This window comes from Chelonia mydas, chromosome 6, assembly GCF_015237465.2.
Source record: "Chelonia mydas isolate rCheMyd1 chromosome 6, rCheMyd1.pri.v2, whole genome shotgun sequence".
In the NCBI taxonomy this organism is placed as follows: Eukaryota; Metazoa; Chordata; order Testudines; family Cheloniidae; genus Chelonia; species Chelonia mydas.
The window spans coordinates 24,100,956-24,127,997 of record NC_051246.2 but is presented as its reverse complement, the minus strand read 5'-3'; the positions used below and the strand labels follow the sequence as shown (position 1 = coordinate 24,127,997).

At 45.6% G+C, this 27,042-nt stretch overlaps 1 protein-coding gene across 3 annotated transcripts; it reads left to right on the top strand.

Annotated features, from left to right (window-relative positions):
- The first annotated feature begins 534 nt into the window (after positions 1 to 534).
- On the top strand, positions 535 to 26,764 carry CDHR5 (cadherin related family member 5). 3 transcript variants are annotated; one of them, XM_037899568.2, is made up of 15 exons: positions 535 to 671; positions 922 to 1,097; positions 3,481 to 3,531; positions 3,912 to 4,004; positions 5,289 to 5,387; positions 6,623 to 6,733; positions 7,027 to 7,200; positions 8,638 to 8,728; positions 10,135 to 10,232; positions 11,205 to 11,411; positions 12,684 to 12,800; positions 14,942 to 15,014; positions 16,489 to 16,707; positions 22,562 to 22,728; positions 24,559 to 26,764. In XM_037899568.2, exons 1-15 carry the CDS (start codon positions 590 to 592, stop codon positions 25,108 to 25,110), a joined length of 2,310 nt encoding a protein of 769 aa, XP_037755496.1. In that variant the 5' UTR covers positions 535 to 589; the 3' UTR covers positions 25,111 to 26,764. The 3 variants fall into 3 exon arrangements, with proteins under 3 accessions (XP_037755496.1, XP_027679114.2, XP_037755497.1); XM_027823313.3 differs by having other exon boundaries at positions 16,489 to 17,004; XM_037899569.2 differs by lacking the exon at positions 16,489 to 16,707.
- Positions 26,765 to 27,042: the final 278 nt, after the last annotated feature.

Below are 27,042 nucleotides of genomic sequence, written 5' to 3'. Positions count from 1 at the left end.
CCAGATAGCAACTGGGAAAAAACAGGATGGGGGTGAGGGCTAATAGGCACCTATGTAAGAAAAAGTCCCCAAAAAAGGGACTGTCCCTTTAAAAAAACAGGTCATCTGGTGACCCTACCATGAAGTAGAGAGTCTCTATGGTACATCTGAAGTGCAGCCTTGCTCCAAATCATTGGCTCAGTAAAACACTCTAGCATGCACTCTGTGATTACAATCGCACCTGCCACTGAGGAGCACTGGAGGAGACAGACAACGTAACAGGTGCCAACGTCCACCCCCCCTCCACTATATTTATTTGGGGGTATTCAACACCAAATCCTAAAATCCAGAGATCCAAAGCCAAGAAGAATGAGGAATTCACAGCTTATCGCATTCTGAAAACAGGAACCAGTAAATGAGTCATAAATAAGTTAAACAATAAAGCGGGGAGGCAAAGGTTGAAGTGCCAAAGGTGGGAGTCTGCTCCAGACATGCAGTGTTCTTTTCTTCCTAGGACAGCGAATGGGTGAGCGCGCTTCAGTGACAATACGGAGAAAAAAAGTGGTGGATTAGATTTGTCCAAAGACGTGGGCTTCCTTCTGCTTCCTGCATGGCGGTTTCTAATCAGTTCCCTGCTGTTGCACTCCTTCTGCTGCTGCCCTTAACACAAGTTCTTGCACAGAGCACCACAGGTAAGTCCGCATCTGTTGAGTCCTACGAGCACAGAGGAAATTTTCCCCATGAGCAGATTATTCCATAACAGCCTATTGCAGGGTGTCTCGCACCTTCCTCTGAAGCAGCTGGTGCTAGCCACCGCCAGCAACAGGGTACTGACCTAGCTGGACCATGGGTCTGATTCAGTCTGACTGTTCCAATATCCAAAGAGAACTGGCTGACAATTTTGTGCCAACACTGATACAAATGATTGTGTGCTTTTTCCAGAATGTTCTGTAGAAAATGAGAACCCAACAATAGATGAGAATAATCAGCTGGGGGCTATTGTTACCACCATTACAATGCAGCCTGGTGTCACAGTAACAATTGAGAACTCACCCGACTCTGGATCGTTTACCATTATTGGCACAGAATTGAGTCTAACCAAGTCCTTGGATTATGAGGTAAGTTTTTATTTGGAAAAAAAGAGACAATTAGCAGATGAGTTAATACTGTAAAACACTCTTCATAGAGTACAGGTCACGTGAAAGGGACATGATCTAATACCTCTGACAGTCACAGCACAGCTGGCTTGTAAAATGGCGTCACCTTTTCCATTTTACTGACGTTCGGTATCCTGAACAGGGAACTTGTACGCGTAAATTCAACCTTTTCTGCCCCCACCAACTCTCTCTTTTTCAAGGGAACGCTGGGGGAAAGCCGACAGGTGCAGAGATAATAAGACAGAAAATATCATAATGCCACTGTATAAATCCATGGCACACCGACACCTTGAATACTGCATTCAGTTCTGTTCACCCACCCCATCTCAAAAAGATATATTAGAGTTGTAAAAAGTACAGAGAAGGGCAACAAAAGTGATTAGGGGGATGGAACAGCTTCAGTATGAGGAGCCATTAAATAGACTGGAACTGTTCAGTTTAGAAAAGAGACGACTAAGGGGGGATATGATAGAGGTCTATAAAATCGTGACTGGTGTGGAGAAAAAAAAGTGTTATTTACTCCTTCACATAACACAAGAACCAGGAGTCACCTAATGAAATTAATTGGCATCAGGTTTTAAACAAAGAAGTACTTCTTCATACAATGCACAATCAGCTTTTGGAACTCCTTGCCAGAGGATTTTGCGAAGGCCAAATGTACAAATGGGTTCAAAAAAGAATTAAATATGTTCATGGAGGATAGGTCCATCAATGTCCATTAGCCAAGATGGTCAAGGAAGCAACCTCATGCTCTGGGTGTCCCTAAACCTGTAACTTCCAGAAGCTGGGACTGAATAACTGCCCTTTCTGTTCATTCCCTCTGAAGCATATGACACCAGTCATTGTCAGAAGACAGGCTACTCATCTAGATGGACCACTGGTCTGGCCAGTATGCCTGTTCTTAAGTTCCCTACCCACGAAGTCTATTCCAGGGGTCCATAAGGTGTGTTGGAGAATATGGTGCAGGTTTTAAAGCAGAGACTTGTAACTGCATTTCAGTGGAGTTTGGATACTCCCCACGGCTGGTTTAATATCGTACGCATACATACACAAAATGACAACAGTCTAGAGCTGCAAGATGATTCTGTTCACCTTAGTGGAGTTCTAATTTGGAAATTGAATAGCAATTTAAATGGCAGAGTTGTTAACTATTTCACCGCCGATTATTTTAATAGCCAGCAAATGTGCCAATCCTAAACTGTCCCCAGCAACAAAAGCCTCCAGCTCCTTGCCACCCTCTCAATAGTTTCTGCAATGCAGTCCTGCTTTTCCCAATGTACAAATCTGCAGCATATCGAACAATGAAAGATTTCCTGTAAAAACAGACTCTGTGGGGGACATTGTACTCACTGTTCAATATTAACCTCTGTTTAATTTACCTGGATCTGCTGCAGATTTTCCAGCCAGACTCACTGTAATGCGGAAGCAATGAAGGGGCACTATAGCAGGGTGGATGTTAATTCTGCAGTCAGATAGACAGGGTTTTGGCTATGGAAACAGATGTAGCCATGAAGAAAGGAGCTGGACTGATTGGTATCTGTATAAACAGAAACCTCGCTGAGCATCAGCGTCAAAGAACTCTCTCTCACTGCCCCACTTTTGGCCTGATCTAAACTGGGAGGGGGAGGGGGAGGGGGAAAATCGATCTAAGTTATGCCACTTCAGCCTCATGAATAACGGAGCTGAAGCTGACATACTTAGATCTATTTACTGCGGTGTCTTCACTGCAGTGAGTCGACGGCTGACGCTCTTCCGTCAACTCCGCCTGCGCCTCTCACCCTGGTAGAGTACCAGAATTAACGGGAGAGCGCTCAGCGGTCGATTTATCGCATCTAGACTAGACCCAATAAATCGACCCCCGCTGGATCGATCACTGCCCGCCGATCCGGCGGGTAGTGTAGACAAGCCCTAGCATCATGCATGGGGGGGCAAGTGTCCAATCCTATCTGCAGCTATGTAAATCTAGAGTAACTTCACTGAAATCAATGGAATGATTTCACACTGACACCAGTGTAACGGAGATCAGAAGCTAATTGAAGGCCTGTAAAAGGAAGAAAGAAAAATATCTTAAAAAAAAAAAAGTATAAACACAGTTGAAGCAAAGCACTTATTCACTAGCTTTATTTTAAGCATATACTTAAATTCCATTGAATTCAAATGAGATTTGTCCCTAAATCCCAACTGAAGTAAAAGGGATTTAAGCTCGTGCTTAAAATGCACAAAAGCATGTGCTCAATTACTTTGTTGCATTAGGACCGGAGTGAGCCACACCTGAGAAGAATGTTGGTGCCACAATGGATGTTTTTAAAATGACAGACTTTTTGTTTCTGTTTTTAAAACACAGGCAGAAAATGTATTACTAGTAACCCTGCTTTGCTGGAAAGGGGGTGTCGAGGTGAGTATAATTTCTAATATGCTGCCATATTGCTAGATAGAAACTAGAAACAGGACACCATTCTTGGCTCGGATGTTAACTATTCACAACACATACCCCTTGTGAGAAACTGCTCATTCTCATGGTTAAATTGTTGTCTTCTCCTGGAAAGAGCAAAAAAAAAAAAAAAAAAAAAACCCCACTGTCCATGAGATTTCAGTGCCATCATATCCAAATTCAAACCCAGGCCTTCATTCAGCCTACAGCCCAAATGCACATGTAGTCCAGTTCCAATTCTGATTCTCACACGGTCTTCTCAGCTCATGCCTACCAGTCAGTGCCGCTCCGAACGGTCTGACTTTATTTGTGATTTTTCTCCCCCTTTCCTACCTCCCGACCAGGTCAATTCTGTGAATGTTGTAGTAGAAGTTGGCAATTTGAATGATAACAGCCCGACATTCAAGGAAACAAATATCACTGCAAAGATTCCTGAGGTAAGGGTTTTATTAAAGTGTTGTCATAATAAAGGGAAGATTACAGATCGGATAATTCCAATTCATATGGGACTCTAATTTGGCAAGAGGAAAATGATTTATAAGCATGTATGCAACCTGTTCTCGTCCATGAAAATTAGAAGACCATGCTTCCTTGACATTTCAGGTTAGAATTACTGCCCGTGCAGTCAAAGTCATTTAAAACCTGACTGTCAGAAGTGCTGAATCTTTGCTGCTTCTGTTGACTTCAGCTGTTTTGTTGTAGGGGCTCAGTACTTCTGAAATCAGTCCTTAACCTATTTAGCCAAAATCAAAGCACACAGAGGAAAGCAAACTGAAGTCAAGAGTGGCACCTCTTAATGTGCAGCTCTCCAGGGGCTTTGTCTATGGAACCCACTTCTCAGTACACGTTACAGGTCCCCCTCTGTGCTGACTGTCACATTTCCTAAGGTAACTGCACCTCTGACCTCTTATGGGCAGCCTTGAGGGATTCCACCCAAGTTTCGGGCCTCTGGTGGTCGACTTTCTTGGGGCAGGATCTCACTATCCTCTCCCTTCAGACTTCGGCTGCAGATTTCTGCAATTCACTGTGATCACCTCAGCAGAACTGACTTGAGTTCAGCACCTGCAGTCCTGCTCTCTCAGAGGCAAGGACAAGGTTCATCAGCGACCAGCCAGCTTTCATAAAGCAAAGTACTATTTAGTCAGAACAAAAGCTCTGCACAGAGAAGACGCATCTTAAAAAAACCAGGCAGTTTATATTCAGGCTTAGCTACCAGGTGTCACCCATCTTCCACACAGAGAGCCTGGCAGGTTTCAAAACACTTCAGGTCCTCTTGTGAGGCCTGCCCTTCTTGGTCACACTGATCAGAGGATAGGAACCTGTTGCAGCCACAGCTTGGGAAAACTTGGCTCTATAGCTCAAGCTACAGCAGCTCCTGCTTTTAGCTCTGGTTAAGTCCCTGGTGTGTCAGCCAAGATGGCAGCTGTCACATCTACACCAGGGAATTTTAGAATACACACTTCTGCTGGCACCATCTCAGTTCAGCAACAGCAGTTCCGATAAGGGCCCTAGTGTAGACAATTCTCTGGGGGCATCCAGCATTTTTACCACCATGTCAGTTAAACTTGGTCAGAGGTGGCAGTGGGAGGATTCTCTCTAATTCAAGAGCACTGACCCATATAGCACAAGGGGACTAGGAAGGATTTACCAGTGAGGACACTATATCCAGCATGTGACCATTTGCCAAAATGGAAAAAATAATCATGTATATTTGTTTTGAGGATACAAAAGTGAATACGATCATTATACCCGAGAAGAGCGTAACTGCTAGCGACCTTGATCTGGACAACATACAATATGAACTTACAGCAATCACCCCGGTGAGTACGTTCATTGCAAAAGCATAGAACTCTTTGTTAGTGATTTACACTGGCACCAACTTTGAGACAGGTGACAAGTGGGACATTCAACAAGAGTTGGTTATTTCACCTGCTGGAGTACATGTGAGATTTCCAGAAAGATAAAGCAAGGACAGAGCAAGGAGGGCGCTAGTGAAACAGAGAAATCCATGTTTTAGATAATGAATTCTTCAAAAATTCACACTTAAAAAATATATATTACCAGAGCACCTGTTCAACATTAACATTACAGTAGTGCCTAGAAGCCAACACAAGGTTGGGGAAGAACTGTACTAGGCTGTACTACAAACATAGTAAGAAAGAGACCCTGTCCTGAAGAGCTTAGACTCTCAATAGGTCAGCAGACAGAGTGGGAAAGGAAGTACGATTACCCCAGTTTTACAGACAGGAAATTGAGCCACAGAGAGATTAAGGGATTTTCCCCAGGTCACACAGGAAGTCTGGAGCAAAGCCAGAAACTGAATCCAGATCCCCTGAGCCCCAGTCCAGGGCCTTAGCCACAAGATCAGCCTTCATCTTTAAGGATTTTGTTGAAAGACCAATGGATAATTTACATTCAGTTAAACTGATGCCAATCTGCAGTATAAAGGATGGTGTTTTGTCATTTTGTTTGTTTTAAGTTTTAATTAACAAAGGAATGGATAAAAACTTTTTTTCAAACAAAAAAAGAAGAGAATCATGTCAAGGGCAGATGGGGGTCAAAGTTCTGCATCAATTACACTTGTGAAACCTCACTGATTTTAATGGAGTTGAACAGGTGTAAATGAGTTCAGAATTTTACCCATCAGGCCAGAATCTGGCCTCAAAATGGTATAAATCAGGAAGAATGCTATGAAAGGTGCTGGTGTAAGTGAGAGCGAAGCCAAGCCTGTTATTTCCGACTACAGTAGAAGGCGATGTGCCAAGTTTTGCTCTCTGTTCCACTAATTTAAATCTGAATTCAGCCCTATGATCATTTTGAGAGAAGAATGTTCAAAATTCCACTAATGATCCATACTGAAATGCCAGAGATGATTCCATTTTACTAGCAAGAGACCAAAAAGAGTTCAAAGCATCAACAGATGAACTATGCATGTATTTCTCCTATAAATACCCAGCCTTGGATGTTATATATGTTAAGCAGCTAACAGTATTTCAGAGTGTGTGTCTGTGATGGAGACAGCTATCATCCTTCCCCGCCCCCTCTTGTTTTTCAGGAAGCAACTGACTACTTTAACATACAAGGAATTAATAACCCAAGCATTTACTTGCACAAAACCCTGGACTATGAAAAATATAAATTTATGCAGTTAATCTTGTATGCAAGGGTGAGTTTTATATGTGAGCAAAACATCTCATTATTCACAGCTGCTGTGTCCTGGCGTGTATTCTATCCACCAACATAGCTGTAATTGTCATACTAACAATAGTTGCAGGGCTAGATTCTCAGCGTGTATAAGCTGGCATAGCTCCATTGGAAAAAAACAAATCAATGAAGATACACTGATTTACATCAGTTAAGGATCCAGCCCATTAGATTTTGCAGGGGCTTCAGGGAAGGGGGTTCTAAGGTTGGAAATATGCCTTGCATCTAACAGGAATGTTCTGATTTTCTGTATAGGACAGGGCACCTGGCAGCGCAGATGGTAATACAGCCACTGCAACAATAAACATAGACATCCAACAAGCCGACACCAAACCGCCCTGGTTCCAACCGTGCACTTTCCTTAATGCGGATAAGAAAGTTTGCATCAGCAGCGGCTACATTGGAAGGGTCAACATCTCAGAGAAAATGGTAGGCAGCCCACACAGGAGCTTATGCTTTCAGTCTGTATCCCAGGACAGGTCTTTAGCATCACAGATATGGTCCAGGCCCGATCGGAGCAGAGGCCTAAGGCCCTGGTTCCTGGATTCACGTGATGTTGGAACCTCAGCTTTAAATTACTATATTCCTAGCTCCCATCATGGTGCAGAAAAGCTTGAAAACATGAGGCAGGCATAAGTCAAGGCAGTGACTTCTCCCTGAGTCTGCAGCACAGTCATCAGGCAGGAAGCCAACTGGTCCTGCAACCACCATCAGCGAGCAGACCAGGCCCACTCCTTGGGGAAGGAGCTTGCCATATTGGGCAGGCATCCTGCCACCCTGCCTTTCATTGCTGGAAGCATGGAGGGGACCACCCCTCTAGTTCACCCCTCTACTGGGGTGTAGGCCATGGGAACAGCCCCAGTGTCGGGGTGTGCCTAGGGCTTCAATCCAGCCCTCAATACGGTGCCCTTTCTTTGAAAAAGTTGTTTGTCTGCTTAGGAGAGATGCCTTCTGCTGCACCCATGTGATGCAGCCCGTATCTATGCCATCACCATACTCCACCAGACGTGCTTGTTGCTTGAGTTTACAGCTCGGTATTACCATCCTAAGAGAGATGAGAGCATTGGCATAGAGTCAGTGTGGATGTGCTTAGCAAAACAGTTGCTCAAAAAGCCCTTTGGGAAATGAAGGCTTTGTAATGCGAGCTCCGGTAGCTCCCTCTCAATAGCGAGGGACGATAATAACGACGCTAGAACGTCAACTCTGAACCCCTGTCTAGAATTGATCAGCTCAGTTCATGAGGCGTTTAGAAAATCTGTTCTGAATCAGATACTGGTACACATTGGTCTCTCTCTTGCCCGAGGACGGGCTGCAGGACTGGACCCTTTGTGGGGTTTGCTCAGCTTTGTTCCATGAGACAGCTCTTTGCATGTCTTCACACCACACACGGAAGAAGGTTACAGTCAAACATGGTTTGTTTTCCCCAGCAACTATTTGAGACTATGGTCAGCAGAATAATGCATGTTGGGGAGGCTGGGACAAGACTGTTTACACTGAACAATAAATCACCCTCTCCCCCAAGGATCATGCCCAGTACCAGCTGTATCACTTAGTCATGAGCAGGCTTTTGACGCCAGTCATAAATGAGGACAAGTCAGTGCAGTGGCAAGTCTGAGTCAACCACTGAGACTGAAAATTCCCAACAGCAGGGGGTTCATTGCTTTTGATGCATACCCTAGAGCAAGGAAGGAGCTACACAACCCCAAATCCTATTCTCTGTCGTCTCTGTTCTGCAATAGTCAACCCCTGGCAATAAGCATTGTGTTTTCCAGTAACAGAGTGCACGTGAGCTAAGTATCACTTGGATTGGAAAGTTCTGCAGGCATCTAGTGTCTTGTTTTTAAGAGTCTCGCCTTGTTGTTGCAGACTGAACCACTGATCCTAAAACCTGGGCCCCTCTATGCCATCGACCCTGACTACACTTTGAATGAAAAAATAGTGTATAGCATTGTTGATGGTGAGTAAAGTTCCTGTCTTCCCAGACATTCATTTCCCATTGGTAATATTGTCAAGTTTCCCCCACCAGTGGGGGGAATCCTCAGAATTAATATTTAGTCACAGCAATATAGCTCTAGATCAGAAAAATAATTAGTACAATTAATTGCCTGTGTTCCTGTCGTGTCTAGAGGCCCCAACAGGATAGAATTAGGACCTCCATTGTGCTAGATGCTGTATAGACACATAATGGGAACCTCATAGGTTTCTTGTCTCTTTAGACTGTAGAGACGGGGAGAAAAGGAGCAGCACATCATTACAACCAGAGCTCAGCGCAGTGTGTTTGTTTGGGGGGGGAGGGAAGGGGGGGAAGCTCTTTTCTGTCAACTGAAACAGATCTTTATCCTAATGGCTGGGGCTGACTTTCTCCATTCCAGTCACACTGATTCCAGCTAGTCTTCAACCTGCCTGAACCAAAAATTCCTGAAACCTTCTGCGTTTTCATTTTTAGTTGAGAATTTTGTATTCGCACCACTGGACATTGCGAAAAGCTCTGACTGGGATTCCATGCGTTAGTCTTGATTTCAAAAGATAAAGGCTGGACTATAATCAGCTGATTTCTCCATGGTCAAATAGGACATTATTTCAGTCAACGTTTTTTTTGTTTTGTTTTGTTTTGTTTTAAAAAAAGAGGTCAGTTGATTGACAAATACAATTCATCCATATCAGACAGATCGTTAGTTCTCTGATCTTTTTAATTTGTTCTGTAAGGCGTGGCCTAGCTGCATACCCATACGGCAATGCAGAACTGAGTAGGGAACATGATGCTGACAGTGAGCAACATGTCCCACTGTGTTGTAAAAAAATCTCTTCATTCCTTCCCAAGGCTTGTGTTGTCACTAAGGCACTGGAGTGGGACCCAGGAGACCTAGATTCAATTCCTGGCTCAGCTCCACAAACTTCCTGGGTGACCCTAGCCATGTCACTTAGTCTCTCTGTGCTTCAGTTCCCCCGCATCGGTAAAATGAGGGGAGCACCTCCTTTGTCCTTTTAGATTGTAAGCTCTCTGAGGTAGGGACTGGCTCTTACTATGTATGTACTAGCACAGTCGGGCTCATACATCAGCTGGAGCCACTTAAGTGCAACTTAAATAAGAAGTGTTGCTCTCCTACCTCCTATCAGGCTTGCATGTGTCTTCCTGTTGTTCTCATCAGGCTGAATCCACGCTTTGAGGTAACACTGTGTCCATGTTACGTGTCCCCAGTCCTAAAGCCTGGCAAGGCTGATAAGGAGATGATGTCATGGGTTGCAATATCCGAGGTGCAAAACACATAAGCCACAGCGAAATCTCTTAAAGCTCTAGATACGTTTACTAAAGTATCTCTTATGGTCAACACTAGTCCTAATTAACCTTCCCATTGTCTTTAGGAAACAAGGACGATGTATTCTTATTGAATAGTGATACAGGGAATATAACTATGAACAAAGCAGGAAATACTACAGACACGTTCATTTTGCATGTCATGGTAAGTCTGTTGACATTCCAGAACCCCAGGTCTCAGCTCCAGAGCTTCTGGCCAGGAGGACAGTGACTTTACATGTGCTAGGAGTCAAGGAAACCACAGCGCTTCGGCTTGTGATGAAGAGTAATTAAACACAGGATTTCTTCTTGAAGCATCCAGTGTGCGACAGGTGTCTGGAAACGGGTGTTATCCTGCCTCGTTCCTACAAGCAAAATTCCTGCTGGGATTTCTTAGTGGGAATTTTGACCTGCGTAAAGATGACTGGATTGTGCCCTCAAATCAGGACGTAGGAAGCAACCTTAACTGAAGAGCCATCCATTTGGGTTAAAAGTATCATAACTTAACAGAAAGGACTAGTGCTGGGGACTTGGGCATGATCTGTGTGGGCACAAAAGCAGTTATTTAATCTGCCCATATGAATAAGCTCATTTTCCAACTAGAATATAATCAAAGGAAAGTTAAGAGTTTTAAACCATTTTTGGGAAAAAAATATGTGCCAAGCTCTAGATTATCAGGCTGTAAACACAGCTGCTGGTGGAACCTCTTGATGTTATGCAGCATAGCCGTGTCTGCTGGCTTGGATCATCCTATCCTAGTAATATTTTGCACTTCTGTAGCCCTTGGCATTGAAGAATTGAAGGCACTTTACATATATAAATTAAGCCTCAAGCACTTCCCATGTGATAGGTGGGAAAATTTTAGGCACAGGAAGGTTAAGAGACTTGTTCAAGGTCACAGAGAAAGCCAGTGGCAGAGACTGGGCTAGAACACAGCAGTTCTAACCATCAGTCCCCTGCTCTAAATGTTAACTTAGTCCTATCCCAGCCTCCCATCATAGGCCTCATCCAAAGCCCATTTGATCAACAGAAAAAAATCCCTTTGACTTTAATGGGCTTTGGATCTGGCCCCACCTCCTCTTGTGTCTCACCAACCACGGGAATAGTTGTGTGTCTGTATTGTCTCCTTTCTCTATAGGCCACCCAGGCCAACAATGCACTGAGATACTCCTTCACCACAGTAGAGATCAAGGTCATCGCTAAAAATAGCCACGCACCATACTTTGAAAACTCTAGGTACACAGGGACGGTGTCTGCCGGGCTGGCCACTCTCAGTCTGGTCATGGACTCTAAAGCACCTTCAATACCCCTGAAGATCTTTGCAGCTGATGACGACTTCCCTAATGTAAGGAACTGGAAGGGTCTGGTCTGTTACTCTACATACTTCATGCGTGGATCTGGATTGGGGGTGGGGGATAGGAGGGAAGGGTTTGCCACTGACTTGAGAGGCAACCAGATCAAGCCCATCGAAAGCTGCTGATGGCATCCACTGTGACAGGGAAGCCCAGAAATCCCAAGTCTGGATCTCATAGCCTTTCAGTCTCACTGCAAGGCCCATCATTTCCTCAGACATTGAAGGAGGGCTCAGCTTGATGGGGACATTACTGATAGGAGCAAGCGAGGATAGGTATTTATCTGTCTGCAACGGAGTGATTGATACTGGGTAAAGAGAGGAGACTGACAGTTTTAATTGGTGTAAGGGCAGCCAGGAACACAGTATGGGTACCTGTTACGGTGCACCCTCACCTCAGGGGCACTCCCTCAGGCTTGGATGCAGCATTGCACAGGGTGGGCTTTGTCTCTCTTGCACCCTTTGTTGACCATTTTTTCAGGCCTGTGATGGCCTGTCTCTCTCCAAGTCTTCCGTGGCCTGGCCCTCCAGTCAGGTCTCCTCTTAAGTTCAGCCCCCTTCCTCTGCAACTCCAAATAAATACCCACTCGGGTTCCACTGACGTTCACTGCTTCTTGGCCCTTTCCCTCAGCCCCTCCACAAAGTTTCTCCTATGCTGCTTCCTTCTAGCAGGTCCCCTGCTCAGGGATCTCCCTGCTCTTTGCAGGCCCCATCTTAGGCTCCCCCATAGGAACCTACCCTAATCCCTGTGGGCCTTCCAGCCTGACTCCTCCAGGCCCTTCCCAGAGAGGGAACTCCCCTTATTCTGGTCTCCTCTCCAGGCTGAGTTCACAGCTCCTTTTAAATCATCCTCATTCTGGGGTCTATCACTGTAATTAAGCTCCATCACACCCAGCTGGGATCACTAATTCACTGCATCACCAGTGAAGCTGAGGGATAGCTCAGCTGCTCGGCCTAGCTTGCTCTAAAGGGCCAGCCAGCCTGTGACAGGAACAGGACATATATAGATGGAACAACATATAGAGATACAGCAACAATTACCCCAGTCCAGAAGCCCAGCAAGAGGCTTATGCAACGTTTTTGTCCCATTTAAACCTTCCCAACAGGATTCACTTGTGCTCGTTCTTTGCATGGGAGTGAATTTCGCCCTGAGGGAACCATTTTTATAGGAGTAAGGATTCCGCTCATTGTTATGGGCAACAATTTCTGGGAAAACACAGACAGCCAATGCAGATGCTTAACTCACTTTCTTATCTAATTTTTCAGAAACTCAACCCTCAGATCACGTACAGCATTCAAAACAGCAGCGATTTCACTGTAACAAGAGACGGACTTGTCCTGACAAACATAATGCTGCAGTCAGCCGCAACTATAACAGTATTGGTATGTCATCTTTCCTGATAGGCAGAGGATAGTTATCTGTATTACAGTAGCTCCCAGAGTATCTGGGGTCCCTGATCAGAGCTAGACACATCATAAAAATGGCAGCCCCCACCCTAGAGACCTTACAATAGAAAGAGATGATGAGACAACAGCTGGGGCGATAGGGAGCTCAAGGTAATAGTGATCATAGAGCAGAGGTGGGCAAACTACGGCTCATGGGCCACAGCTGGCCCACAGGACCGTCCTGCCCGGCCCTTGAGCTCCCAGCCGGTGAGGCTAACCCCCGGCCCCTTCCCCGCTGTTCCCCCTCCCCCGCAGCCTCAGCTTGCCGTGTAGCCAGCGCTCTGTGCAGCGGGGCTGCAAGCTCCTGCCGGGCAGTGCAGCAACATGGCTGGCTCCAGCCGAGCGGCGCAGCTGCCAGACATGCTGCTCTGAGCAGCATGGTAAGGGGGCAGGGAGCGGGGGGGTTGGATAAGGGGCAGGGGGTCCCAGGGAGCAGTCAGGGGACAGGGAGTAGGGGGCGGTTGGATAGGCATAGGAGTCCCGAGGGGCCTGTCAGGGGACAGGGAGGGTTGGATAGGGGGTGAGGTCCTGGGGGGGCAGTCAGGGGACAAGGAGCAGGGAGGGTTGGATGGGTGGGGGGTTTTTAGGGGTGCAGTCAGGGGGCGGAAAGTACGAGGGGGCGGATAGGGGATGGGAGCCAGGCTGTTTGGAGAGGCACAGCTTTCCCTATCTGGCCCTCCATACAGTTTTGGAACCCCGATGTGGCCCTCAGGCCAAAAAATTTGCCCACCCCTGTCATAGAGCTAACATGCCTGAGAAGCCTGCAAAATACAGGACTGTCTGCCAGAGCCAGTCGAGAAATGGGTTTTCCCTCTCACCCATGGAAAATTTCAACGAACACACACACACACACACACACACACACACAAAAGTTTTCCAGAGTTTTCGGTAGAAAATTTCAACTTTTCATTTAAAACAAAACAAAATTTTCAGTTTTCCAATGAAAAGTTAACAAGTTTCAAAGAAATCAGACATTTTTCACAAAATTTTTTGTTTAGTCAAAAATCCAGTTTTCCACAGGAAAAAAACTGACAGAAAGATTTCAATGAGCTCCGCTGTCTACTAATCATTGCAAACCTGGTGTTACATATGCACAGAATTTAACGAAAAGAAAACAAAATTTGTCTTCTTGGAAGACTTTAGGACCCAGCTAAAAGGTTGACTGTGCAATTAACACCGTTCGTATCTACCAGGTTCCCATTTAGGATACAGACCAGCTCTTGTTGGGAAGATGAAATACTAAGGGACTCATCCTTGGCGGATGTAAATCAGCATCAGTGGAGCTGTGCCATGTTCCAACAGCTGAGGTTCTGGCACTTAATATTTTAAGTTATTTGCGATTGTCGTAACAATGTTAAGAGCTCTCTTTTGTGTAGGATTTTTCCTCTGAGCTGGCTTTTTCCGAACCATCATGCACACAGAAGGGTTTACACAAAGAGGGGCAATGTTTCTTAAAATTAAGAATCTGCCTTCCGTAGACACACAAAGTCACCAATGACTTTACTGGGAGCTATGTCCAAAAGGGACTGATGAGAGATAAAGACTTTTGGTGATTTGGTATATGCATCAGCTGTAGGGACTCTGAAATCCTCTGATAAAGCCTTTTGTTTTTTTTCCCCCTCTGAGCAAGAAAGGGGGCTTATGCCTTTGGGTTTTCTTGAAGGATAGATCTTTTTTGTCACATTGTGTATCCTTCTGCCAGTGCCAGATTGTTCCCTGCTGCATTTCTGGAGGAAATATGGTCTAGTGTTGAAAGCACAGGACTGGAACTCAGGAGATCTGAGTTCTGATTCCAGATCTGTCAGGCTTCCTGAGTGAATTTGGGCAAGTCAGTTTACCCCTTCATGCTTCAGAGTCCCCATCTGTAAAGCAGCAAAGAAAATGCTTCCCCATTTCATAGTTGCAAAGGATGCTGCAAGGATTATTATAGAACGTGTATAAAGCTCTGAGTGCCTCAAGCGGGAGGTGCTGTGGGAGTGTACACAGTACTATTACTTCAGGGGATGTTCGGAGAATGAATGAATGGATGAATGAATGAAGCAAGCAGCCAATGTCATCTCCTTCTCATGTCTGCATAGGCCACTGCTACCGATGAGGAGAGTCTGCAGGAGGCAAACACTGTGATCACGGTGGAGGTCACACCTTCCACAGGTACGCTGGGCATCCCATTGTTTTATGGTTCTCAAAGAGTTATTTTACATTGCCCCAGGCAATCTAGAGAACACAGATCACACATTAGAGACTATGGTCCCAATTCAAAGCCTATTCATATCCCATAGGAGGCTCTATTCTATGCTCCAGCTAGAGCACTCCAAGTGTATCCTTAAAACACTCACAACAGCCATTGTGCACTCTCAACCTCCCCCCACCCAAAGTGCCAGGGATTTAGCCTTTGACAGCTCACTTTCCTTTTCCCATGTTTTTTATACATGTGACTAGAGCTAGGATCATGTAATGCTTCATTTTATTGGTCAGAATGAAGAGGGGTGCTGAGTGTTGGCAAAAGTGAGCGTCACAAGGGTACCTTGCTAACGGGTTTTTCCTAGTTTGCTTAAAAAGGAGCAGATGGCAGCTGCTCTTATCTTTAAAAAAGAGAAGTGAAGCCAAGAGGTCCCAGCATACTGTGCTTCATTTTGATCCCAGCAGCCTCCTACTCAGGTCAAGATGGAACATTTAACTTCTGGGATCTTTAGCTCTTACTAATATGGAGCTGTGACTCATGCAGAATAGGGTAGCCACAGGGCAATGCATGGAACTCTTCACGTGGCCCCCTGGCCATCACGGAACCTCTTTGGAACAAGGTAGTTTGTGCCTTCCAGACTCATTAGCAATTGCTGTTGGATAGAATTTACACTCAATCAGATTTGAAAGCTTGGTGAGCACCTTGCAGTCTGCGTGAAGGCAGACCAATATTGCATTGCACATTAAATACAGGGAGTGGGTCAGAAACCCCAGGCCACCTTGCCAAATATCCTTCTTGGTTTATATCCTACTACACCTTACAGAATGTTGCAGTTGATATCCTGCATTACCTCACCACTATAACAATGTTTGGATAACACCAGCAAAATGGTGCTTAGACGTGCACAGAAAGATACAATAGGCCAAGTGGCAAAAAGTTTTCCTGAAACATGTCCATTATACTTGAGGACACACCCATTTGTGTGGGCAAACACCTGCAGCTTCACATGCAGACAAGAATTTGCATGTGCAAAAACAGGAGGAGTCCCCTTATGAATGCAGATTTGCCCGCACTCACAAATATTGCTGGTGCATTTTGGAGGCCCTTTTAAAATATGGCTCCACAAGTCTTCTGCTGATTGTTAAGATTCATGCCAGTCCTGGACTTGAGTAGGTTTTAAAATTCTGCCTGCCCATTAACATAATTCCACTTTTAAAGAGTTGCAAGGAGGGAGAAGTTTTAGCTCCTTCTCCTCCAGCCAGTAGAACACACACCTTTCTTGGTTATTTATATTGAAACTTTATGGCTTGTTGTATCAATCGTCACCTGCTTTACTTTTGCTCTGTTCTGATGAATAAAATGTTTTGCCATTGTCAAAAATAAAGTAACATGAAATTGTAGCTAAAAGTTAAACACCACCTCGGGTACCTGTTGGGTCTCCAGGGACAACAACTCTTCCTACCTCTACCACCACCACCACCTCCGCTGCTGCTGGGACAGGAACCACCACTCCAAAACCTTCTGGTTCATCATCAGCTTCACCACCGGGAGTAACTAACACGGCCTCTACATCCAATTCAGGACCCATAAAATCCACTTCTTCAGTGAACATGACAACCAACAATGCTGGCACATCTGGGCCCACTGGAAAGCCTGTGACAGGTACTCCCTCAGGCTCACTTATCCCTCCTCTTGTAACCACAACAAAGCCTGCTACCACAAAGTCTTCTACCAGCGCAGTATCCAGCATGCATCCAGTGGGGTCTTCAGAATCCGGAATCACCAAATTCCCCATAACAGGAACAAACCCAGGTGGAACTGTTCAATCCACTGCTCTGCCATCTTCCCCATCTGGTGGGCCCAGCCCTCATCTTACATCAACTCCAGTAGCAAGCAGATCTCCGAGGCCATCAGACCCTGTGTCTTCTCAAACATCCTTCACAAACAGTCATCAGACAGGTAGATAGATGTGTGTGCTACTCAGAATCAAGGCGTTCCCCCCCGCCCCCGCAATAGCTCTGCGCTCAGCAAATTCAGTTTAATTCTCGCTGTCTGTTTCTGATTTGTCCTCCTTACGAATGGGAGAGGTTTCCAAGGAAGTCTCAAGAACTGCTGCAGTATTGATGACTCAGTAGGATGTACTCACCCTTTGGGATCAATATTCCTCAGCATGGCAGTATGCTATTGGGGAACACTACACTACTGGAGATAGCCCTTTTTTGTGGTGCACAGCAAGGCTCTGACCACTTGGTGTCATCAAGGTCCCATGGCACCTTTTGCAAGAGGAGGGGGGGCTAAACCCCCATGTCCTGGGGAAAGCCCAATCTGGATAATTACTTTTTAGTGCCTAACTAAAATCCCAGTGCAGCTTTTACTGGATACAGCATTCTTCTTCACTTCCTGTTCTCAAATGTTGCATGGTATTGCCCTATGCTGTTAAACTGCTGTATTCCGAAGGCGGCTGCCTTTCAGTGCTGGGGAAAGGGACTCCTGTGCCTATTTAGTTTGTAAATTGCTTTGGAATTCTTTCAGATGAAACATGCTAAATAGATTGTGACTTTAGGAACAGCCCTTTGAAGGCGGTTAAGTGTAAGGTGCTCCACCCCAGATGCAGCCGTGAAGGGCACTGTGGCTCAGAGACCGCTCTCCAACTCAATTCTACCAGTACTCAGGAGGGTAGCACTTCATTGCTGCTGACCAGAGCTGGTCAGAGAAACTTTGATGGAACCATATTCTGTCAAAAATCAAAAAACACTGCAAAATCAGATACATTTTGCCAGTTTTCTGAAAAATTTCAGTTTCTCATTTTTTGGTTTTCCGTGTTTTAGAGTGAAGAACTAATAGGGATTTTAAATATATATATATATGTGTATGTATATATATATATGTATATGTATATTATATAGTGCCACAGTACAGAATCTGTCAGAATCCATTCTAAACATCACAAAGTGTGAAGACTTTTGCCCTGGATAAGTCAGGCAGCAGGTCCTCAACCGGATAATGACTTATTTTCAATGCTCTGTTAACTGGTTCTGGATCACTGCAAATCCTCAGTTTACCTGGAGATTCTCTCACCACTACTAGGCTGCTGATCCACTTTGAGCTAGTTTCAACTGGTGTAACGATGCCTCTGAGCAGTCTTGCTTCTTTTCAGACTTGCCAGTTGCTCTGTCAGTGGATTCATCAGGCTAAAACTCTGTCTAAGAGAAAAGGAGGACTTGTGGCACCTTAGAGACTAACCAATTTATTTGAGCATAAGCTTTTGTGAGCTACAGCTCACTTCATCGGATGCATACTGTGGAAAGTGTAGAAGATCTTTTATACACACAAAGCATGAAAAAATACCTCCCCTCACCCCACTCTCCTGCTGGTAATAGCTTATCTAAAGTGATCACTCTCCTTACAATGTGTATGATAATCAAGTTGGGCCATTTCCAGCACAAATCCAGGTTTTCTCACCCCCCCCCCCCCACACACAAACCTTTGTGCTGGAAATGGCCCAACTTGATTATCATACACATTGTAAGGAGAGTGATCACTTTAGATAAGCTATTACCAGCAGGAGAGTGGGGTGGGGGGAGGTATTTTTTCATGCTTTGTGTGTATAAAAGATCTTCTACACTGTCCACAGTATGCATCCGATGAAGTGAGCTGTAGCTCACGAAAGCTCATGCTCAAATAAATTGGTTAGTCTCTAAGGGGCCACAAGTACTCCTTTTCTTTTTGCGAATACAGACTAACACAGCTGTTACTCTGAAATCTGTTTAAGAGATCTCACAGGCAGCATGTGGGGATGGTTTTCTAACTTCAGCTTGCCCTTTAGGTGCCCATCTTCAAATATGGCCTTATATTCTGTTAAAATGCTGGGCAGGGCCCTTACTGACTGTTCTTCCTCCTCTCTCATGCGGAGGATATTCTAGCGTTACACTACAATCCAATCCACAGCTTGCACTGCCCTGCTACCTAGCAGCAGCTGGTGCTACTGTGTATCAACTAGTATAGACTCCAAGCGATAGCCACGAAACAGGAGACGTTTTCTTATCAACAGCCTGCTGTTCTCAGAATGACCAAGTCCTGGTGGTGTACAATGAAACCACATTTCTCCTGTCTCATATTGCTATGTCACTGTTGCTGGGATTACATTTGCTGCTGGCCCCACAATCCAGCCGGAATCAAATTGGTCATTGAGCTAATAGCTGAATGGCTGACCGCCTTCTTTGGCAGTGCACACAGATAGCCTTCGGATTTGCTGAAGTCACACTGCAGACATACTTTTCTTCATTGGAAGCCTCTACATCCACAAATCGTTGCATGTCCTGCTGCTTTTCTTTCTTTCCAGGGTCACTGCAGCTCGGGGACAAAGTGGTTGTGTTTCCCACTCTCCTTGCAACACTGCCCATTGGCTGGGCAATTTCTTTTTTCCTTGTTATGTTGCTTTGCGCAGTACATACGCTGGACAATGATGCCTACGTTCTCAATCTGTCTGTCTCTGTCCTGCTTCCTGAGTCTGTGTATTTGTTCTGCACTAATGGCTATCATGGTTTTGATCTTTTCCCTGCACAGTTCAGCTGTTCTTGCTATTTGGAAGCCTTTCTCTAAGGTTAGACTGTTTTCCCTTCACAATCTTTCCTGTAAGTTGGAATCAGGTGTGCCGCAAATGACTCTGTCTCTAAATCATGGCTACAAAGTTACATGTGGATGCCAGAGTTCTCAGCTCTGTAGTGTATGCGTCTATTCTCTTTTCGGCTTCGTGGTTTGGGGTAAAAAAACCGATCACCTATCTCTACAATCTCATTCTGCTTGAGACCCCAGCACAGAAACACTTTCATCGGCTGTTCCAGTGTCTCGCTCATGTCTCATCCCCAAAGAGGTAGTAAAAAAAGCTTTATCTTCTTTTTCTCATAGTTATTTTCCATGGTCAGCTGTGTATATGACTCAGTTCTTGCTTCCACTGCTTCCCTGCTCATGCAAAGATTTGTGTGTGGAAATCCAGCTTTCCCAGTCCCTCCATGCTACCTGATTGCTCGATTTCTAGGTGCTGCTTAGTTTGCGTGTTAATCATACTCTCTTCTTTGCTGTGGGTCTCACTAGACTGACTGCTGTCACCGTGGTTTCACGTACTGCATTCTGGGTAACAACATATGAGGAGTTCATGTTTCTAAAACTAAACTGGCTCTTTAGTAAGAGAACTATTTGCAGAGGTGCTGTAGCTAGCATTCTAGCCATGTGCACCCAAATGGGGTTCTTGGTGCCTTCTCCAAATTTTTCCCTCCTCCAGCCTGTGCTTTTCTCCAAGATCCAGGCTAGAATGGGTACCTCCATTTCTGGATGCCCAGGCTTAGACTGATGGGGCCTTATTTTCAGGAATGCTGAGCACCTCCAGCTCCCAATGACTTCAGAGGGAGCTGCAGGTGCTTCAGCCTCTCTGAGGGAAAAAGAAAAACACCACCCCACCCCCTCGCAAGTTATTAAGTGCCAAAATTAGGCCAACATTTTCAAGTCTTGGTACCTAAAGTATCTGAGACTGAAACCCCAGAAACTGAGGTACCCAAACATAGATGTGACTTTAAAAATTTGGCCCTTTGGGTCTATTTATCAAACAAACAACATACTGGTAACTAGGCAAGGAAATGGTTTCACTGCTGTACTAAAAATATGTTGGCTTGGGGTACTTAAAGTGACAGAACTATTGCCCTATTTTCCTGTATACACAGTATATTTCAGAGGGCCAAGTCAGCACTATCAAAGGCAAGGAGGAATGAGCCAAAAGGGCTGTTCTGGGTCTAAATGCTGACTCCTATCCTCAAGGCTGTTCTTTGGTGTCAAGGGATTTGTATGCCAAGGACTGGAGTGTACTTTAAGGGTGTGAGCCAAAGCGCATTGAAGAAGTCAGTGGGAAAGTTATAGTACATTTTAATAATACTCAACTTATGGGAGGTTGATGCTGAAGTACACTTTAATTTCTAGGACATGTGCACCAAAGGGATAACTTCACACACACTGACGTCAGAAAGAGTGAAGTCTTGCATCAGTTCTACAGACTGCATTTCCCATCACTAATCATGGTATCAAACACAATTAAGTAGTAAAATTTCATACAAGTGCCAGTCCTTCACTGTCACGTTAATAATAAACAGTTGGCACTATCACCGGCCCAGGTAATATTCAAAGTCCACAATTAAAACATGCCAGCAAAAGGGCAAAACACGCTATTAATTATTGTGAAACTTGAAAGAAATTGGTTTACTATTCAAAATGAGGATGGAATAAGAAACAAATATTCCTAGAGGTAAGCTAAATAGATGAATCCTCTGGAAGTATAGTACTGTATCTCAGTTTTGATGCTGATTCTGGTAAGGTCTTCTTGTACCTGCTAAGTGCTGAAAGTGTAACCCAAACTTACAGCCAGGAAAAGCTGGCAATTTGCCATAGGCATGGAATATAAGAATCAGAGTGAGATGCTGTCATCGACGAAGGATTAAAGACACTTTAAAATAGTGCAACTTAATGCAACTCCCAAGTCAGTCACTTTCCTCTGCACTTTACTGCAGCATAGCAACAAGCACAATGGCCAGTATCGTAGCTTTTATCAGCATGACAGCTGTAATATGGCACAATAAGTCCACCTGTTAATAGACAAGACGGTAGAAGGTGCTTCTCAAATCCCACTGACATCAGTGCAAATTGCAGCCATGTAACAGAGATCGGAATGCTATTCTGGTCAAGTTTTTATTCCCTGTTTTTACTTGGCCCCAAATCTCTGGGCTAGAACGCTGCACAAAGGATGCCTCATTTTTCCACTAGAAAACAAAAAAAAAATGTTTTCTTTTGCTGGTGGAAATTTGTGAAGCAAAAATTGTCACAAAGGTCTGCTCTAGGAAACACCACTGTTTATTTGCTCATTCAGTTACACAGTCTAGGCAGTAATAAGCAGGTACAGGGATGAGAATGGATCCTACTTGCCTTTTAATCATTTGAAACTTAAAGTAATAGAATCCAGCCACAATCTGCCTTCCCACAATGGGTGTAAACTTTTGTCTGGCACTGTACAGAATGTGCCACAGACATGTTTGCTAAGCCACAGGTACTGATCCCCACAGCACTGGGCACCTCAGCTCCCACCTCATTCAAGGTCCAGGATGAGGAGCTGTGATTAAGGAAAGGACGCTCTGGGGGTTAAATGTGGTAAGCCAAATGTCAACACAACACTCCTGTCCCAGTCCAGCAATTCTTTCTCAGGAAAAATTCCCCATTTGCTTAAATGGGAAATTCACCTTTGTAAGTCCCAGCCTCTCCATTCGGTGTCCTTCCAAAAGCCGACACCTCAAGCACGCCAGTGCAGTACACCCTGTCAGATTAAATGGGTCCATTTCCCCACTTGCACTCTACAGGAGAGTTTTCCCCTTGATCTTAGAAAAGCGATTTTGTCTTCTCCTCCTCCAATCAAGTCTTGCATTAAAGGCCACCTATAAGTGATTCTGAGAAGTGTAACATCCATTTGTTTTCCTCGTAGGTACAAAAGGCACAAGAGCTAACCTGCAATACACTGCACAGGACATGGCTGCTTTAGGCGCCACATTGGCGGTACTTCTGGTAATCGCCTTACTGTTGCTTGGATTGATTGTCAGCAAGCATTATGCAAACACAATTAAGCATCTGGTTGGAAAAGAGAGCGACAAAGTAAGTGGTTAATTTGTAACTATTTCGTTTCAGGGTTGCCTTAGAGCTCGGAAATGATGCCTTGGCATAAGGGCCAACTTTTCCTTTTCCCGGGGGATGCTCCACCCCCCATTCTGCCCCGTTCTTGCTCTGCCTCTTCCTGTCCCCTCCTCGAGGACCCCTGCCCGCCCACTGCTCTCCCCCCTCCTCCCCCATCTGCTGATTGGTGCCACCGTTGCCAACCTCCTTCCCCCCCCAACATCAGCTGTGGCTGGTGGGTGCTGAGCATCCACTATTCTCCTCCATGGATTCTCCACCCATGGAGTCAGCACCTATGTGTCTTGGGGTTAAAGAAAGAACCAGGGTGCTGGGATATCCACGTTCTATGTCCTGCTGTGTGACGGTGACAGGTCGCATGGACCAAAGTTTAAGCGTCGCACTGAGTATGCAGGCCTCCATTTTTTGGTGAGCCAAACGTCACACACTGTCACAGTCATTATGATTTGTATCGCCATAGCACGTCGAGGCTCCAGCCCCTGTGCTATGCACTGTACAGATATAACAGCAGGATGACCCAGGCCCCAGAGAATTCAAAGAATAAGAGGCCAGACAATAGGTGGATTCAAAGAGATAGGGGTAGGAACTCAGTGGGAGCTGCAGGTGTTCAGAACTTGAGAAGTCAGGCACCCAGAAATGGAGGACCCTAAAAATCAGTGGCCTCTTTTGAAAATGTTGGCTTTAACGTCTTTGGGCTTCCATTGTCTCCATCTGCAAAATGGCACTAATACTTCTGTTACAGGAGTGTCAGGAGGGGAGATTCACTAACGTTTGTAAAGCGAGACCCTTAGATGGAAGGTGCCTTAGAAGTGCAAAGTATTAGATACACTTCTTATGGGTGTCCTGCGACTGCAGCGGTGGTACTCAGAGATGCATCAAGTGCCTGCATCTCAGGCGATTGCTGCAAGCCTCTGAGATGAGACATGTTGACCCAAGTCAGGGCTTCCATAGGAACAAATGGGCCCCAGCAAATGCTAATAACACCTAAACGGAGTAATGGTGCTACTGGACAATCACTCTGCCAGGAATAAACGTCCCAATAATTCACCAGGCTACCTGGGGTTAGGAGCAGCTTAAAAAAAAAAAAAAAACACTCTCCCTCAAGTTCTGATGGAAGAGAGGAGGAGTCATGGAGGTGAGGCTGCTGTTGATTAGTTCACTGGACTGTCTTGCATCCCGCCCACCCATCCTTAAACAAATCGAGCTGTTCTGAACTTGTCCTTTCCCATATGTCCTTGTCCCAGGGATGGCCAAACTGTGGCTCACAAGCCACATGAGGCTCTTTTACTATTAAAGCGCAGCTCACAGAGCCCCCCACATCCCCCTCCCATTCTCCACCTACCAGACTGGGGTGGGGGAAGCTTGGGACTTCTGCCTTGCAGCGGGGTGGTGGAGGTCTCAGGGCTTCTGCCCAGTGGGATGCACCTGCCAGGGCTCTGGGCTTCAGCAGGAGCTGGGCTGAAGCCCTGAGCCCCTGCAGGCACCCCCTGGCTCTTGGGCTTTTGAAGATCGTCATATGCGGCTCGGAGGGTCAGTAGGTTTTGGCAGTCATGCCATAGACTGTTTGATTCAACTTTTCTGATGGTAGAAAGGAAGGGAGGGGAAATTACATCTCAAAAGTTACCACTAGGGTCTCGCATGCCTCCTGTCTGGGCCCCCTCGACAGCCTGATCCTCAGCTGGCAGCGGGGGTGCAATTCCACTGATGTCCACAGAGCGGTGCCCAAGCATTTCATTCCCCCCTCCCCCCCCGCGCCCCAATCATGAGACATTTCCTCTCTTGCCATTCCCCCAGGATCCCCCTGAGGATTTAAGTAACCAAAGCTACCAAGATGATGAAAATCCTGTTTGGAGCACGAAAGACAATGAATCGCTCAGAAGCGACACTTTGGAGAACGGTACCCCTGTCGGGCAGCAGCCGTCAGACGGCTTCCTTCCTCTGGAGCCCAGGGTGGAGAGCAGCATTGCAACAGCTTCCGCTGCCACGAAGGGTGGGGAGGAGGACAAAGAGGGAAAGGACACAGACAGCAATAAAGAAGTGAAATCTATCCTCACAAAGGACAGGAAGACAGTGGACGATGGATACAAAGCTGTGTGGTTTAAGGATGATATTGATCCAGACACAAAGGATGATGTTGTAGTGATTGAAGACCAGGTTGAAGAAGAAGATGATAGTGATGGGGACGGGGATAGGAATGAGGAGGATGAGGATGAGGATGATGAGCAGGGCAGTCAGCACGGTGACCCAGTGGTGTCCTTCATTCTAGAGAGAGCTCAGCTCCAAGCAACGAATGGGAACCTCAAACCTGACCAGGATGCAGACACAGAAGACGACATTTTGTTATAGGCTCAGCAAAGTGAGTTTTGCCAATCTGGAAACTGTGGGTAATTTGAAGCCACTTTTCTAAGGGTCCCAGTTTCTTTGTGCTGTGAGAGAGACAGGCCTGCTAGCAAACAGGTGGCTGGCAGATTTCACGAACATACTCTCCATGATCCCCTTCTGCCTTCTAGTGTAAACAGATTTTAAGGCCAGGTAGGACCATTGTGATTATTTAGTCTGACCTTCCTAGCACAGGCCATAAAACTTCACTCAATGATGCCTGCACTGGGCCCAATAACTTGGGGTTAAGCTAGACCATCTCCTTCAGAGCTGATATTGATTTAAATCAAGTATCCTCCTACTCCAGAGGAGAGTCCAATCCACAGTTCCTAGCTTCAAAGGCCAGTGCCTTAGCCATTAGGCCACCGGCACTATGCCCAGGTCTTACTTCAGCCAGGGGGCTCCAAAAATACTTCTGTCCCCTCTTTCCAGTTTTTCTGAGGGGCAATCAGGAGAACTCTTTGGCAGTAATCTAGATACCCTTAAGCCTCCCTTGAAATGGCTGAATAGATGTGAATTTCCTATGGCTTTCTCTACAGATGAACCCCTCCCAAGTTAATTAGCGGGGAAGTTCCCAGGGACAACTTCAGGTTTTGCTTTAAAATGCTGCAGAGAGTCCGTTTTAATTGGTTTTGACATGAAACAGGCAATTGCCACAGCGGTTTGCTTTGAGGCTCATTTAAATCCCAGTGCTAGTTACACCACCGAGGCACCACCATTTAGTGGCACAAAATTAAGGAAAGTACAGAGTTTCCCACTGAGACTGAATGAGCCTCATTCACCCCCCAGGTAAAATTAACAGCCTCCCGCTTCACTACAAGCTCATTCTGCCCACAGAAGCTAGAGAGCATAGAAACAAGCGTAGTGGGAAATACCATTACATTTCCTGTTATTAGCATAGCTTAGTCATCTCCTCCCTACGTCAGGAATGTTCATTTGCACAAACTGGTAACACTTTAATGGAGTATTTTATTCTTTATTGTTTTTAATTTAAGACTTGATTCTTCTTGCGGGGACACCGCTGTGATATCAAGGCCATTACTCCCGATTTCCACTGGTGTAATTTAGAATAGGAATGTGACCCACTGTGGCTTAGCGAGTCCAAACCAGGCCCCAGTCCTGCAGACGTTTAGGCACATGCTTACATTTATGCGTGGGAATAGTCCCAATGAAATCAACAGGGCAAAGCTGGGCCTCATCCAGCATTTTCCTAACCATGAAGACCACAACGAAGGATTAAACCTATTAATTTACCGAGGATTTCAGCATGCGCTGCCGCTGCCCGCAACTACTGTAAAGTAGCCCTCTGCTTTGGTAACCGTATTGTACTTGGTTTGTTCATTGATCTGATCTACTGGTGGGGCAGAAGAGGGTAAACTCTCCTTCACAGAGCCCTTTCCCAAATCCACAGGGACACTGGTATACAAATCTCTTCAGGGGGAGTCACACCTGGGGCCAATGCGAGGAGACCTGGGCCACGAGTTAGTAGAAGACTCCTTGTTTCATATTTAGATGATGATCAAGGTGGGTTTTTTTATGGCTCTCTGATCGCTGTCATGCTAAGCCGAATGGACCACACGTGTCTCTGGAATAAAGCTGTGGCATCCAGGAGTGCAGATAAGATTGTCATTTTTATTTCTTGGCTCATCACGAGGCATAGGTATTGGCCTTTTGTAACCCTATCCCATGGCAGGGGTTGGTCCCCACTGGCTCCAGCAGCTACATTTAAACCCACAATAAAGCAATAGTGATCTCTTGCCCCAGCAGGTTCTCTCTGCCCCTTAGAGGAGGAGAGCAGAATAATCTAACATCATTATCAGAACCAAACCGAACTGGCCTAGTACAGTAGCCAGCCTGAAAGCAGATCAGATCCTCCCAGAGGGGCAGGGAACCAGCTGC